The following is a 15639-nucleotide window of genomic DNA, read 5'->3' on the forward strand; positions in this document are numbered from 1 at the left end:
GTACTTACTGGCTTTCTGTCTCCATCTAACATCCTATGTTAAAATAAAAAAGTGTTTACGTTTAGAAGCTCTGAATATTGGAGACGGAACCATCACAAGTGGTTATTATGACCTGCAACAATTTAGAAGGGTCCTGCTCAGGTATTTTGAAGGATGTCCCTCAGAGTAGATTTGTCTGATGTTTCTCTCTTGATTCACAAGTGGTTATGAGTTTGTAGAAAGGCACAGAAGTGAAGTGCCCTTCCTGTTGCTTCACTTGGGGGGTGCGTGCTACTCAGTATGATTCATCACGAGGGATGTTCCTCTAGGTCACTTGATGGAAGTGCTGTCTGCCAGTTTTGTCATTGTAAAGTCACTATTCTTCATACTCTGTTGTTTTGAAGGTGAGTCTCTGAGTCCAGCCACACTCCAAGAGAGCGGAATTAAACTCCACCTCTTGGAGGGGGCAGTAATTACATATATGATTTAGAATATTTCTGTAAGGAAGATTTTTCTTTTCTCCTCATTTACCTCATTCACTCACTCAATCATTTATTGGTATCACTGTAACCTCCTGCATATTTATCTCATTTTATGGGTTATAATCCAATACTACTGTGATTTATTTTGTGGGCTGAAATTGTTCCAGCTCTGGCCATTGGCAGTTCTTTCAGATGGGTACCTGTGTTCTTTGGATACTCCCCCTGCCCCCTTTATCCTCCTGAGGACTTTCCTACTTTCTAGCAGTGCAGCAGGAGCCAGGACCGTCTTCCACCTGCCCTGCTCCAGTCCTAGATTTGGCCATTTCTCCAGGGAGCCTGGTTCCTTCCACTGGAGAATGTACTTAGAAGCCGTGATCTGGGTGGCGGGTGTACGTACTACTCTTGGTATATATACTCGTGTTTTAAATGTGCCTTTCAAGTTTCTAAGTTCCTCTTCTAGTTCTTTTTCCTTGCAACTAATATTTTGAAAAAAAAAATGGATTGTTTGCCCAGTAGTCTGTGTTTTGCTGGTTATATCCCTGAGTTGCTTAACATTTTTCTCTGTCCCACAGAGTTCCTAAAAACTTACCGTTGGATCTAGAGACTTGATCAGATTCTGGTTATATTTTTTCGATGCGGCAAGACCACTTCATAGGTGGTGGTGCGTTCTTCTATTAGGAGGCCCATGATTCCTGGTGATCTCTTTTTTGGTGTGATGTCAGCAGCCAGTAACAATCATTGCCTAGACCCTTCCCTTCATTAGGGGCTGTAGCGATATGCCAATGAAATCATTCCCTTTTCTTTCGGTTGCTGGAACACTTCTATACACACTTCCTCCCATCTACCATTTTGTTACCTAATGTTACAATTCATACAAAAAGGGCAAAATTCCTTCTCTGTATTTAGCTGTTTTCAAAATGAGGTTGGTTCCTTAGCATCTTCTAATGATGACAAATTTAATTTTTAAAAATTGTGAAATTGTGGATTTAAGTATATTTAATGTGTTTCAACTAATTGATTTTTTATCCTTGTTTGTTGCACCTTTGGCCAGTGGCAGCCTCTCAAGCTGGCTCCTGAGTCCTTTCACGCTTCCAATCTGGCATCTGAGAAGCAGGCGAGAAGCAGATGCCCTGTGCAGCCTCTAGGTCTGGTGCGAGCACCTCTGCCTAGTAGGATTCTGGTTAGGGCTTTGACAGGTTTACCGTGAGAGGGAATACAGGAGAGAGAGCCCGTCACGGTGGGGAAGATGATGACTTCAACTTTCAACATTGTTAGAGGCTGAATTGTGTGCCCTATCCCTCAATTTATATGTTCAAGTCCAAACCCCAGTACCTCAGACTGTGACAGTCTTTGGAGACAGGGCCATTAAGGTCATCCAGTGTGACTGGTGTCCTTTATAAGAAGAGAAGGACACAGACAGCACACAGACTGAGGGACACTTGTGTGAAGATGCAGCAAAAAAAAGTTGGCCACTTGCGAACTGAGTCCTCAGAGGAAACCAAATTTGCCAACACCTTGACCTGAAACTTCCAGCCTCAGACCTGTGAGAACACACATTTCTGTTGTTAAGCCAGCCAGTCTGTGGTACTTTGTTATGGTAGCCCCAGCAAACTCATCCAGACTTAGTGAGTTTGGGGGGTCATGGGGGTTCCATGGCATTTGTAAGTAGGGGTCTGAGGTTCAGGAAAGAGGACTGGGCTGGGAGTTGCATGTGGTAGTTGGGGTCCTGTACAGGGTGAATAAAACCATGTGTGTAAAAGTGAATCTCTGGAGAGAGTCTGAGGAATGAAAAGAGGGCTGAGAAAAACCAATGTTAAGAAATAGGGGAAGGAAGGGAAGCCCCTGAAGGAGACCCAGAAGGACTGGGTTGAGGAAAAGGCAGGACCAAAAGCACGGAAGGCTGGAATTCCAGAGGCAGAAAGTCGGTTGAGGTAGTTGGGAGAAAGGAGTGGTTAACTGCTGGATGCCCCAGAGAGGTCGAGTGAGACTGGGACTGAAGAAGGGCCTTAGGACTTGGCAATCATGAGTGGGCGGGAGCATGCAAAGCCAGACTGCAGTGGTTTGGGTGTGAGTGGGGAAGTAAGGGAACGAAGACCAGGAGGGCAGATCACCTTCAGGAAACCCGGTAGAAAGGAGGACATGGGATAGACTGATGATGAGAGGGAGTTTGTAGTTCTCTGTCTCTCTCTCTGTCTCTGTCTCTCTCTCTCTGGGGAGTGACTTGAGCATATTTATGTGGTGGAGTGAGGAGCCGGTGGATGACAACTACGGAACTGAAGGAGAAGATGGACCCCTGGACTGCCCCAAGGCAGAGAGGGAAATGAAGCACACAGAACAGCCGTACCTCTCGAATGGGAAAAGCACAGTGGAGTTAGGTGTATAGGCCTAAGGTAGGAATCTGGGGATGAAGATCCGCGCACAACTTTCTGTGTGGGTACGTATTTTCATTCTCTTGAGTGTATACCTAGGAGTGGAACTGATGGGTCATACGGTAACTCCCAAGTTTAGCAATGTGAGGAACTGCCAAACTGTTTTCCAAAGCGGCTATATGCCACTTTACGTTCCCACCAGCAGTGTGTGAGGATTTTAATGTCTCCGCATCCTGACAACATTATTACCTGTCTTTTAAGAGTCAGAAGCATTCTTTTGGGCATGAAGTGGTGTTTCACTGTGGTTTTGGTTTACAGCTCCCTAACGTGCCCATGTTTTTGGTGTCTTTTCATGTGCATGCCTGCTGCTTGTAAGTCTCCTTTAGGGCAAATAGACATTCACATCATTTGTCCAAATGGGATATTTTTTTCATTGAATTGTAAGAGTTCTTTATATATACTAGATACAAGTCCCTTATAAAATATATGATTTGCAAATATTTTCTCTCATCCTGCAGGTTGTCTTTTCACTTTCCTGGCGGTATTCTTGGAAGCACACAAGTGTTTAATTAAGTTGAGTTTACCTATTTTCTTATTGGCTCGCTTGTGCTTTTGGTGTTGTATTCTAAGAAGGCTTTGCCTAACCTAAAGGTTTTGAAGATTTAGTCCTGTATTTTCTTCTAAGAGTTTTATAGTTTTAGTGCTTACACGTATGTATAAATCTATTTTGAGTTAATTTTTGTTTACTAAGTGTATAATATGTGCAATGGTGTAAAGATTTCCAGTAAAAAGTTATCCAGTAGAGGAACTAAAAATAATAGCTTCACTATACAAGACTGAGGGAGGGAAGTGGGTGTGAGTGAGCTAACTCATTATCTATCACAGCAGGAAGACAATTGATAATGGCCAGTCCTGATAAATCCAAATATAACTCTACAAGTATTTTATACGGAGATATGGAGGTTACCACCAGGCCCTCAAACACAAATAGCTGTAAGTGGTTATCTCTGATTCCAGGGGTGGAGAGGGAATTTTTGTTTTTCTTCATAAGCCCTTCTGTCCTATTTGATTTTTTTTTTTTTTAGGAGAGGGGAAAGGCAGGGAGAAAGAGAGGGGAACATCTCTGTGAGGGAGAAACATGGACGGGTTGCCTCTCTTATCCGCTCCCCACCCCCTGCCACAACCAGCAACTAATGCCTGTGTGGGGACTGGGAATTGAACAGTAATCTTTAGCTTTGCGGGGACTGTGCTCAACCAGCTGAGTCACACTGGTCAAAGCTGTCCTATTTGATCTTTAAAAAGCTGTGTATGTGTATTGCATTACATTTTTTTAAAGTACAGGCTCTGAAAATAAATACAATTAAATTAAAAAACGACAGGCTTTGGGGTCATTTGTGTGCATTCAGATCCTACCTCTGGCAGTTAAGGATCTTGGACAGCATAACGTCTCTAAATGGCAATGTTATCTTCTGGAAAATAAGGAGAAAAGCCATGCTGATCCACAAGCTTATTCCCAGAATAAAATGAGGTAATGCATACAAAGCGCACAAACGAGTCTGGGAGAAATTCAGCATCTATAATTAACCATTGTTATAATTAATAATAAGCCAAGCATGCAAGTAACACCCAGAGCTTTACACATAGTAGGCACTTAACGGGTGGAAGTAATAGTTTAAAACCCCCAACAGAGCCTAGGATTTCTCCCAACTCGTGACGCATGAGCTCCAGCGCACTGAGTGAACACTTAAATATTGATGTGGTTACTCATTTATTCATCACTCTGCCCTCCGCCTCGCAGTCCGCTGAGGGCCAGGCCAGCTCTCTCCGGCCTCCGCTCCGCGGTCTTGCCGCATCGATGGTCCCCTCTCGCGCTGAGGTTGGAGGCAGCGGCAGCTCACCCGCTTCCAGGTCGCTGATGCGGAGCCATCACGTGGCGAAGCGGGGATCGCTTCTGGTTCCACCCGGGCATCTTCCTTGGCAAGGGAGGGCTGTTGGAGAGGGAGCGCATCTCGAGATGAGGAGGGAAGCTGGTTCTTTCATCACCCCCACATACCCCACCAAGGGGATGGCCATCCCCAGAGGGGCGGGCGGGGCCAGTTTTAGGGCGAGAGCAGGCACGTCTGGAAGGAAGGTTTGGGATTGGCCGGGAGACTCGAAGCGGGCATTTAAGAACCCGCCAAGGGTGTCGCGCTGGCCCTTTGGCAGGCGGGGTTTCGCGGGTGCCCCCCAGTCCCGGGCGGGGCCAACGTGGGAGCCCCGCCCACCCCTCTGCAGAGGCCGCGCGCCGGGCAGTTTTCCTCCAGCCTCGGGCGGGTCTGCGGTGGCCTGAGCCAGGGCGCGGGGCCAGAGCCGCCGCGGCACTGCCGCACCGCCGCGCAGAGCTGGCCCGCGGGCCGCGGGGCGGGGCGAGGGGCGGGGCCCTGACGTCGCGGCGCGGCTGGCGGCCGGGAAGGTGGGGCGGCGGGAGGTGGCGGCCGTCTCGGCCCAGCCCAGCCCGCAGCTGCAGCGGCTGCTGTGCAGGCTGTGGCGGCGGCGGCGGTTCTCCTAGCCGGCTCTTGACAGCCCTCCACCGCTGCCCATTTTATCACTTGGTCCCGGTGGCTGCGCCAGGTTGAGCCAACCCTCGCCTGCCGCCGCTTCTCCTGCCATGGCCCTGGTGCGGGGCGCCGAGCCGGCGGCGGGGCCCTCCCGCTGGTTACCCACGCACGTCCAGGTGACCGTACTGCGGGCCCGCGGGCTACGGGGCAAGAGCTCGGGCGCGGGCAGCACCAGCGACGCGTACACGGTGATCCAGGTGGGCCGCGAGAAGTACAGCACGTCGGTGGTGGAGAAGACCCCGGGCTGCCCCGAATGGCGCGAGGAGTGCTCCTTCGAGCTTCCGCCCGGCGCCCTGGACGGCCTGCTGCGGGCGCAGGAGCCCGATGCAGGCCCGTCGCCCTGGGCCGCAGGCTCCGCCGCCGCCTGCGAGCTCGTGCTCACCACCATGCACCGCTCGCTCATCGGCGTCGACAAGTTCCTGGGCCAGGCCACGGTAGCTCTGGACGAGGTCTTCGGCGCAGGCCGCGCCCAACATACACAGTGAGTGAGGGGCGCGGGGTGCACCGCACAAACGGTTGAAGGCCTCTCCGGGAGGGGCGGGTGGGAGAGCAGGACGTCGGCCGGAGCGGTGAGCCCTTTGCCTGGGGGCTCAAGGGCGTACGTAAACCGATCAGTTGGTTCTAAGCTTTTCGGCGTCCCCTTCCCATCCCCAAAAGTGCGCTGTGCTGTGCTTGGCCGCTGGTGGGCCTTAGGAGGCCCAGGGAGGTGCGAATGGTGGACTAGCGTTAGGAGTAAATTGACAAGTAAAGTTAGGAATGGGATCCAGGGGCTCTTGGTCTGTGGGAACCTCCAGAAGAAAAATGTTGAGGCATTCTTAGGCCCTCCAGGCCTCTCCCCCTTTCTTGAAAGGGGAGGGGAACTGCAGGCACCTGACCAGGCCAGGCCCAAAGAGGAGTGGAGAGGCGCCGCCTCACCCTGTGGGGGAAGGAAGGTGCAGTGTTGTCCTCCAGGGCGAGATTGAACCCAGGGCCACGCCAGACCTAGAGAGTGCCAGGGCATCAGCTTTTTGTCTGGAACTGGGATGTCCTCTGCCGCCTAGAGATACCCCCTGTACCCTGTCCCTCTGTGTCCCTGTTCTGAGAATTAAAGTACATCTAAGTAAAAAAAAGAAACATTTTAATCAGTTTTCAAGCTCCTGCCTTTCCTGCCTGAGGTGGAAACAGCAGCAGGGTTAAGGCACAGCAGGAGCTAATCTTCCTGTCACTTCAACCTGGAAGGGCCAGTGGGGTTTTTTGTATTCATTTATTTTGGCAGCGTTTAACCTTCCCTCCTGTGAGAAGATCAAGGCTTCGGACTTGGAGCCTCATATCCTGTTTTGGGCTTGGGCAGGATCTGAAGGCCAGTCCCCAGGGCTGACAGCCTGCTGCGGATCACTCCAGTGATACTCTGGGGTGACACCTCCCCTGGGCTTCATGAGTCCTGGATGGGGAGGATAAGGGGATGAGGGCAGGGGTGTGCCATAGGTAAGGACAGATCTGGAAAGGTTTGCCTGAGTGGAATGGCATCCAACTGAGTAAATACAGCAAGGCTTGCTGAAGGAGAATGATGAGCCTGGTGCAGACCCCAGTGAAAGCAGGAATTGGATAGAAAAAGACATGACCTTGAACATTTTTCAAAAGATGAACAGGGAGGAGCCTTCATAGCTCTTTGTGGCCTGGAGTGGGAAGCAGGGGTCAGGTTCCCTGCAGGGCTGTGACCGGCTGCATGTCCCCTCCCCTAGCCTCCTGTCCTTCTCTCATGACTCTCGCTGTTTGGTTGCTAGGTGTGGGATCATGTGGTATAGCTTGGTCCTTGTTTTGGTTTTTTTTTTCCTCCCCTTTTTTGTCATCTCCCTCCTTCCTGGCTCAGGGAGCCCAGGGAGCTGGGTGGGGGGTGGAAAAGTCTTCCCCTAGATCTCTTAACCCTTTCTTTTTCCAAAGAGGCTCCTGTTCACAAATTCATTGTACCCCTTTCTTGCTTAGTCTTGCAACCTCCACCTCTCAGCCAGCCTGACCAGACTGGTACCTGACACGTCTGGAGGTGCAGAAAAGTCTTGAGGCCTATAGGGAGGGGCTTCTGTGAGGTCAGGGCCTTGGGGAAGGGCCTTTGATTTTTTTTTTTTTTCCTTCAGTTTCTGCCCTGGCTTTCTCCGGCTGTGGCTCTTCCTCAGCTGAGCTGTTTTTGCCTGCAGGCCCAGGTGCGCCTATTTTCAGCCAAGGACAGTTCCCCTTGATCTGAATGGAAGACTTAACTGACTCTATAGAAGTGATATTTCCACTAGGATCTTTCCACATCCAACTCGCTGCCTTTCTTCTGATGCATTGACCTGGATTATTTATAGAACCTTGAGGGGGCAGGGAGGAGAGGGACACTTGTGGTGGACAGAGGAAAAGTCTGTGAAATCGGCCTGCTCTTCTAGTACAGTGGCCCTCACAGCAGGTCCACCACTAGACGGTGAGGGCTGCTGCCCCCACCTCCCACCTTTGGCTCTCATGGCTACTCCTTGTGGCCTTTCCCGGAGCGCGCTGCTGTGAGTCTGCCCATTGCCCAGTGGGGAGAGGGCAAGATGGAGAGGACCAGGGTGAACCCTCCTCAGTTTTGGATAATGGTCGAAAAGAACAGTATCACACTTGAACTCCGGAAACCAGATGTGGTGGTCTCAAGGAGGGCAGATGGTAGTCCTGTGTTGCCAAGACAGAACCTGGCAGGGGAACGGCAGCCTCATGGTTAAGGAGAGGGGCCTGTGGAACGGCACAGCCCAGATTCTAGTCCCAAACCTGCCAACTTCTGGCAAGTCAAGTAAACCCTCGGTGCCTCTGTTTTCTCATCTGTAAAATGAGCCTAACTTACACCTTTACAAGATTGACGTAAGGGATGAAATGAGAATGCAATTAAAGTGTCTGGTGGAGTTCCTGGAGGCGGTTGGTGGCGAGTGGACAGCAGTGATAGGAGAGGGAGTTTTTGGTAATAACGTCAGGTAGCTCTGATCTGGGAGACATCCCCTGCCCTAGAAGAGCCTCTCATGTGATTCGGGACTACAGCCTAGAACTTAGGGCCTGGGAGAGCCCCAGGATTGTGGCTGGCAGGGGCCATGCAGAAATATGAGAGCCCCTGATAAAATGGCTGGCCCTCCACAGCCCTCCACCACGCTCTTTACTGCTAGACGTTCAAGAACTATGGCTGGCTCGGAGGGCCTGCGGTCCTGAAGCCGGGCTTGGGTCAGCCTGCAGCTGCTGGAGGCTGGGCACGCACTCCCAGTTCTGTGACTTACTGGCAGGTGAGTTACCTAACCTGTTTCCTCATTTCTGCAGAGGTCATAATAAAGCAACATCTATAAAAGCCTCAGTGTGGTTCCAGAACCATAGCAAGCCTTTAAAGTGTTAGTGTTGGTGTCACTCTCGGGCCCTGCCTTGTGTGATGACGATGGTGGCGGTGGCTGGGGTGCGAGGCGTCTCCAGAGCCCCCAAGGATCCTCTGTCAGTGGGGTAGTTTTTGAGGTGAGGGATTTCACTGGGGACTTTGCAAATAGTTAAAGAAGAAATTCTCAAAGCGAAATTTAACATAATACACAGGAAGTTGGTTCCAACCCTTTCCCTTCAGTAAAGCCGAACCTGGACCATCATGGGTCTGAAAATCCTGAGAGCTTCTCCACTGTTTACCTTCTGGCTCTTGCCTTCAGCTCCCTTCCTAGGATACCAGTGGGTGCTCTGTGTGGAGTGAAATGGCCCTGCCTTAAAGAACCCATCCAGGGCTGGTTGGATCAGTGGTTAGAGCCTGGCCCCTTGGGAAGGCCAAAGCTGTGGGCTTGGTTTGGGTTAGGACCAGTTTTCCTTTTTTCATCCCAAAGAGCAAACCTGTTGTGACCATGGACAGGCTGCTCACCGTGGCCCCTGAGGCTGTCAGCATTGGTCAGACAGAGCCATGGGTTTATGGGGAGCCTCCGGGAGGCTTGTGGCCGAGGAGGACTTAGGTTTGAGACCAGAGTCTTCTGGCCTGAGAACTCTGGAGGAGGGTGGGTTTGGGGCCATGGGAAAGGCACCTGAAGGAAAGTGCAGCCTGTTGGCCTGAGGGCGGGGTGGTCTTCGAGGGCGCCCACCTCTCCCTCGGCCCCCGGGGCACAGCACTGTTGTGGCCGAAGGCACAGGACTCCACAGCCTTCTCCCAGGTGTGACTGATCCTCAGGAAGCAGCCCAGGCCACAAGGGCCCTTGGCTCCTTCAGCTCCCGTTCCAGCCCCAGACCTGGAGTTGGAGGCCTGTGCGACTGCCTGGGAAGTGTGATCTGGCTGCCGGCAAAGGGTGTGGCTGTGCTTAGAAGCCAGTCATTAGGACAGAGGAGGCTCCAACTCCCTTTGCTGTGGGCAGTTTTTATTTGGGGTGTTTGAGCAGCAGCGTCTGGGGGAGTGGGGAGGGGCAGAAGTGAGTGCCCTGTCAGACTGGACGGCTCCTCCCGGCTGGCACAGCAGCTTCCTCCGCCCTCTGCAGCTGGCACTGGGCGGAACCCCACCTCTGCCCTGTTCCCCCCTCCGTATGGGCAGTCTGGGGCAGACACAACTCAGCAGAGCCTCCCTCTCGGGTGACCTCGAGGGCTGCCCCTTTCCTCTGATGCAGGCTGCCACCTCATTTGTTATTACTGCCACCGGGTGCTGTGACTCTCTGGCCTTGTCCAGATGTTTCCCCTGCTCTCCCCTCCCTGCTCGGGGACAGATAATGAACACAATGACATGAGCTGTGTGTGTTCTCTGGGAAGCAGGACTCCCTTCCTTCCAGTCCTTTGCAACACCATGTGGTCGTGAAGAAGCTTTGCCCTTCCCCACGGCCGAGTAGTAAAAAGGAGTCCTCAGTGTGGACCTGCAGCCTCTTCCGGGACGAGTCTGATCACATTGCTTTTCACTGAGTTGCCCGAGGACCCTTAGGTTCTTTCCTCCCCCAGGGTGTGGGGCTGGCCCAGGCCTCACATCAGTGAGCAGGAAGCAAGCAGGAACCCCAAGTTCAGCTCCCCGGAGGTGGCATTTCAGAGGAGCTGCAGGAGGAGGGGCTTTATCTTGGGCCAATTCTGCCTTCTGCTGACCAGGGTGGGGAGGGGAAGCACAGCCTTTAATCCTGGAACTCTGATGTCGGAGCTAGGAGAGTGTTAGACACATGGAAATTGAGGCTGGCAGGGAGGGACAAGCTGTCAGCTGCTCAGCAGTTAGGGAGGGCTGGGCTCTTTGTGGCCTGTGTTAGGCCCTGGCCCCAGAAGATGTGGCATGGGGCCCCGTGTGCAACCCAAAGCACTTTCTGTGGATGTGCCGTGGGGGTTTACTGAGAGGCTGACATTTCAGCTGGGATGGGAGAGGGGGCCTTGAGACTAATCTACAGAGCCCGTGGGCAGCCTAATCCAAAGGCCTTCCTGGAGTGCCTGGGCAGAGGCTGAGAGGGGCCACAGGGGGATATGGACACCCCAGCCCCCATGCCAGCAGGGCATGGCCTCGTTGGGAGGGTGGACCTGCACATTTGGAGGAAGGGCCACAGCCTGGGGCTGTATTTTGGGGCCTAGCCGGGGAGCACTGGAGCAGACAGAGCCATTAGGGTCAGCTGCGGTCAGGGAAGGCCTCCTTGAGGAGGTGACATGCACCAAAGACCTGTCAGTCCAGCTGTCAGAGAGCCTGTCCGCCACTCCGCCTTCTCCGAGTTCCCACACTGTCAGCAAGTGGCACTCTGTTCTGGAGGATTGTTATTGCCTTGTCAGCCTAGTGTATCATCCATTAAGCCCTTTCTGGGTGCTGCCACTGTTCTGAGGGCTTGGCTTAATTTAGTTCACAGCAGCCTCTAGAGACGTAGGTACTGTTTCTGTGTTTAACAGATGGAGAAACACAGAGGAGCAAAGTGACTTTTCTAAGGCACGCAGTACAGGACAGAGCCGGGAGTGGGACCCCAGTGCCTGGCTGCGTATTCTGTGTCCTTCACCGCTGCGCCCTACCACCCATCTCTGTTCTTCCACAGCTCCCACGGTTCAGCTCAGCAGGGACCAGTGTGCCCAGCTGCTGTCCTCCAAGGGTTCCTTTCTCATCCCTGAAGCAGACCTTGGGGCTAGGCTTGGGGGCTCTGGAAGCATAGCCTGCTTGTCCTATGTGAGGCCTTGGCTGGCTGAGATAAGTGTGGTCTGTGGCCCTGTGTCTGTTGAGTCTGTGTGTCTGTCTTGGGTCGGGGGTGTTGCCTGGCACTTTGGAAAGGAAGGTATCACTGCCCCCAGGGTGTGTCTTGGGAGTCAGGGAGGCCTGGGATGCTGCCTTGGTGCGGGTAGTATCCCCCCAGCCCCCCAAAGGGAGATTTGCCCCCACTGGCTTGCACAGTAGAGCAGGGCCTAGGAGCATCAGCAGATACAAGACTTCTGACCTTTCCCAAGACATCACATTCTTGTTTTGCTGTGACTGAACACTCAGGAGCCACCCAGGTCCTCCCCCTATAGCAATGCAGATGAGTTTGCTTTTTTTTCTTTTGTTCGACTTTTAGGAAGCATTGACTGGGCCACCACTGGGCCACCACTGGGCCTGGGCCAGGGCTTTGGAGAAAACAAAAGAGAGAAAATGTATAGCCCTTTCCCTCAAAGGGTAAAATTATGCTTGAGACAAGACTTATACAGGAAGGATATTTAACCTAGAAAGCAGCATATAAAAAAGCGTGAGAAGGAAATGGTCAGAAAAAGGGCAAACTCACCAGGATTGGAGTGATCAGGATGGGCTTCCTGGGGGTGTAAAGGAGGGCTGGGCAAATTTCTTGGAGGAAGGCTGCCCCTCTGGAAGGGGAGGTGAGTGTGGTAGGGAGTGGAAGGGAGCCAAACTTGGTTTCCTATGTGTTTCTCCCAGCAAAACAGCCTTTACGTCTTACTTATTTTTGAGTAGTCCACCCGGTTCAAATTCCAGAGGGACAGAGGATACACAATGAAAAATCTCCCTTGTCCCGACCTTCAACCAACATTACCAGTTACTGTATAACCTTCCAAAGCTATCCCATGCATTTAAAAGCCAGTACATTATGTATTCTCTCCTGTTCCTCCTTTTTTTTTTTGTTTGTTTGTACAAATGCAACATTCTCAGTATAGATAGGGTCTCTACCTGTGGTCAGCCTGACCTCCCCACAAAGGATGTTTGTTGTTTGTCTCTACCTGTAGTGAATCTGAGCCCAGGCCCACACAGAGGGGAGGCACTACTTAGGTTTGACCTCTATGACCCCAGACTCTTAGATGGGGTGAATGTGGGGTTAGGAGCAAACTGGGGAGGGGACATGGTTAAGTAGAACTCCTTCCTTATTCTCCTGTCTGTCAAAGAGCCCCCGGGAGAGGTCATCTTGCTGGTTCTTTCCTTCCTCCCTGGCAGAGTGGTCTCTGGTTGGTCCTGGGCCACCTCCCACCCATCATTGGGCTGACGACAGCCTATAAAAGGCCTTTGATAGACAATAAATCCAAACCTTTATGTGTGGTTTGCCCTACTTCTCAGAGTGCTTTTCCAGCATCACCTCATTTTGTTCTTCCCTGAAGGCAGGCAGGGTGACCCCCATTTTTATAGCTGTGGAGACTGGGGTCTCAGGGGGTAGAATGACCTGTTCAAGGTCACATGACTCACTTGTGGCAGCCAGATTTCTGACCTGCATGCCCAGGGCTTTTCCCCCACCTCGTGCTTTGGGTCACACATGCCCTCTGGTGCTCTCTGTGGTGGTTAGACTGATCTCCAGGCATTTTTACAGCTCGTTTTCCTGCGAGGTGAGTGAGGTCATGGCCATGTCTGAGGCAGCTGACGGTGACAGACCTTTGGAGCCTCTAGCTGTAGGAGGGATGAGGAGAGGTGTATTAGCCAAGATGCTTGTGCCCAGGAGGGAGGGAGGCGGACGTGGCTGGGTCTGCAGGGAGCTGAGTGAGCCATGCCCAGGGAGACGGGCAACTAATAAAGTGATGGTTCTGGGCTACAGGGACTGTCTCTGGGGACCGTAGGTGCCGGGCAGGATGTCAGAGTAGGCGATAAGAATCATCTCCTGGCCTGATGAGAGGCGATACCCTGTCCCGCGGTGGTGCCAGGCTTGCAGTTCCACTGTAGATACCAAATCAAGGGCTGGCTTAGGCTGCGGGTGCGGGGAGCCAGAGAGGCTGGCCTGCTGCCCGCACATCTCCTGTCTGAAGGTGTATGAGATGGCTGCCCCTGGGGGCATTTGGAGAGCAGGGAAGGTATGTGGGTGGGGAGACTCTGGGGAAAGGTTTTCCAGGGTCTCTCCAAATCCTGTGTAGTAACAGTTTTGGTTGGCACTTCTCCCTGCCTCGAATCGGCTATTTTATCGCCCCCTTGGACAGAGGTGAAATGGCTGGGTTCAAGCCACTTAGTGAGTCAGAGTCAGGGCTAGAACCCCGGTCTCCTGTCTTCCAACCCACTGGGGCATTCCCACTATGCCCTTAAAAAATCTTTTTCTTCAACCTATTTTCGGGACTAGCCGAGCCCTGTGGATTCCACTGCGTTTACCCAGCAGGTGTGAGAAGGTGTTCTGTGGGTCACGCCCTCGGTGGTGGGGGTGAAGGGTGGGTGAGAGCCCCTGCTGTCACTAAGTCCTGAGAGTGTGGGGTGCAGTGACTGCCAGCGTGGCGCTGCAGGGGACTCAACCTTCCCGCCCCACCCACCTTCCCCATTGCTCCTGTCCTAGTTTAGGGTTTTATTTTTTTCTTCCTCTGCTCTGGACTGTTATTACAGCATCTGCTGCCTTCTTATAAGCCAGCATGCCAATTTATTAATTTAAGATGAGGAATAACTGCTAAGGCCTAAGGATAGGCTCAGGTCAGGCCAGCCATGGCACCCGCCCTGGGTTGTGCCGGCTTCCAGCCAGCCTCCCCTGCCTCCGCTCTCCTCTGTCCCTGTCCCTGCTGTCTCTTGCTCTGCCTACAGCACAGCTTCCATGAGGCCCTGTCCTTGTTTCGGACCCTGCAGTGCTCTTCACGGCCAGGATAAAGCTACGGATCTTCAGCATGATGTTAGAGGCATCTCCTGTCTCCCCCAGAGCACCTCCCTGCTCGACTTTGCCTGTCCAGCCCTGGGCGTCTGCATATTCTGTTCTTTCCACCCGGAATGTCTCCCTAGCCCTGTCCTTGCCTCTTTCCTGCCCATCGTTCCAGGCCCAGTATAAATGCCACGTCATTCCCCAGCGCTCCCCAAATCACCTCACTGCTCCCCTTGAACCTTCCTGTGCATCTTGGTTGCACAGTTTTGTGGTGCCGATCACCTTCTTCCTTTATTTCTGTGGTTATCTTGTTTCTCCAACGAGACATGAGCTTCTCTGGAGGATACCCCTTTAGTTGTTCCCGTGTTCCTGGCAAATTCTCGGGAAATGATTTGAGCAGAGGCCTGGCCGAGGCCTCCTCTGGTGCGTTCCCTGTGCCTCTCAGACGTGGTGAGTGCCAGGACAGGGTCAGGATGCCACGCTCCAGGCCCTGGGCTGGGGCTGCGGTGTGAGGAGGTGTTAGCACCAGCACAAGGCTCGGGACAAGACCAGGAGATGGGCTCAGTCACAGCAGAAGGGGAAAAAGCCTGCGTCCCGGCCCCCCTCAGGGGTCTCATGTAAACCCACTGTTAGTCGCAGGTGGAGCAGAAGAGAGTATAAATCAGTGCTCCCTAAATGCTTCAATGTGTTTTCAGCCATCTCCAACAGATTCAAGGGCTTTTTAAAAACAACCACGATGCCATTATCACACACAATCAACAACTCCTTCATAACCATCCAATATCCAGTCCATATTCAAATTTCCCAGATATCAGAAATCTGTCTTCATAGGTGGTTTTTTGAGTCGGGACCCAAACAGAGCTCCCCTACTGTGCCTGGTGTTAGGTCTCCCGGTATAGCAGTCCCCTCTCTCTTTCAGCCCTCCCCTGATGGAGGACCTTGTCCGTGAGAACGTCCCACACCGTGACCCTGGCAGAGGGTTTCCTGATGATGCACTCTGCCCTGGTTCTCCAGCCCCTGGGCACTAGGTCTGGAAGGCCTGCTTCTCCGGTCCCACCTCCCAGCAGGAGTCCCTTCATGTAGGGTGGCCCACTGCTGCGTGGCCTCACCGGCTGCATTCCACCTTCCCTGAGGCCCAGATTAAGCAGTGGGCTGTGGGCTGTTGGCCTGACCCAGCCACGAGGAAGTTCTCTGTCACCCCTTTTCCCCATGGTTTCCGTATCCATTGATGGGGATTGCCCGTAGGTCTCCAGGTCTGCCTTTTCCTCTGCGTCTG

General features: G+C 52.7%; 1 protein-coding gene across 3 annotated transcripts in view; it reads left to right on the forward strand.

The window, feature by feature from the left end:
- Positions 1 to 5072: 5072 nt before the first annotated feature.
- RAB11FIP5 (RAB11 family interacting protein 5) overlaps positions 5073 to 15639 on the forward strand; it is a 35306-nt gene continuing 24739 nt past the window's right edge. Inside the window, exon 1 of one of the 3 annotated variants that reach the window (XM_045189364.2) lies at positions 5073 to 5908. In XM_045189364.2, the coding sequence (XP_045045299.2) occupies positions 5478 to 5908 (431 nt within the window). In that variant the 5' untranslated portion in view covers positions 5073 to 5477. The remainder of the gene's footprint in view (positions 5909 to 15639) is intronic. The other 2 variants (XM_053924644.2, XM_053924645.2) reach the window with 2 other exon arrangements.

The sequence above is a fragment of the Desmodus rotundus genome, chromosome 5, assembly GCF_022682495.2.
Source record: "Desmodus rotundus isolate HL8 chromosome 5, HLdesRot8A.1, whole genome shotgun sequence".
Taxonomy (NCBI): Eukaryota; Metazoa; Chordata; class Mammalia; order Chiroptera; family Phyllostomidae; genus Desmodus; species Desmodus rotundus.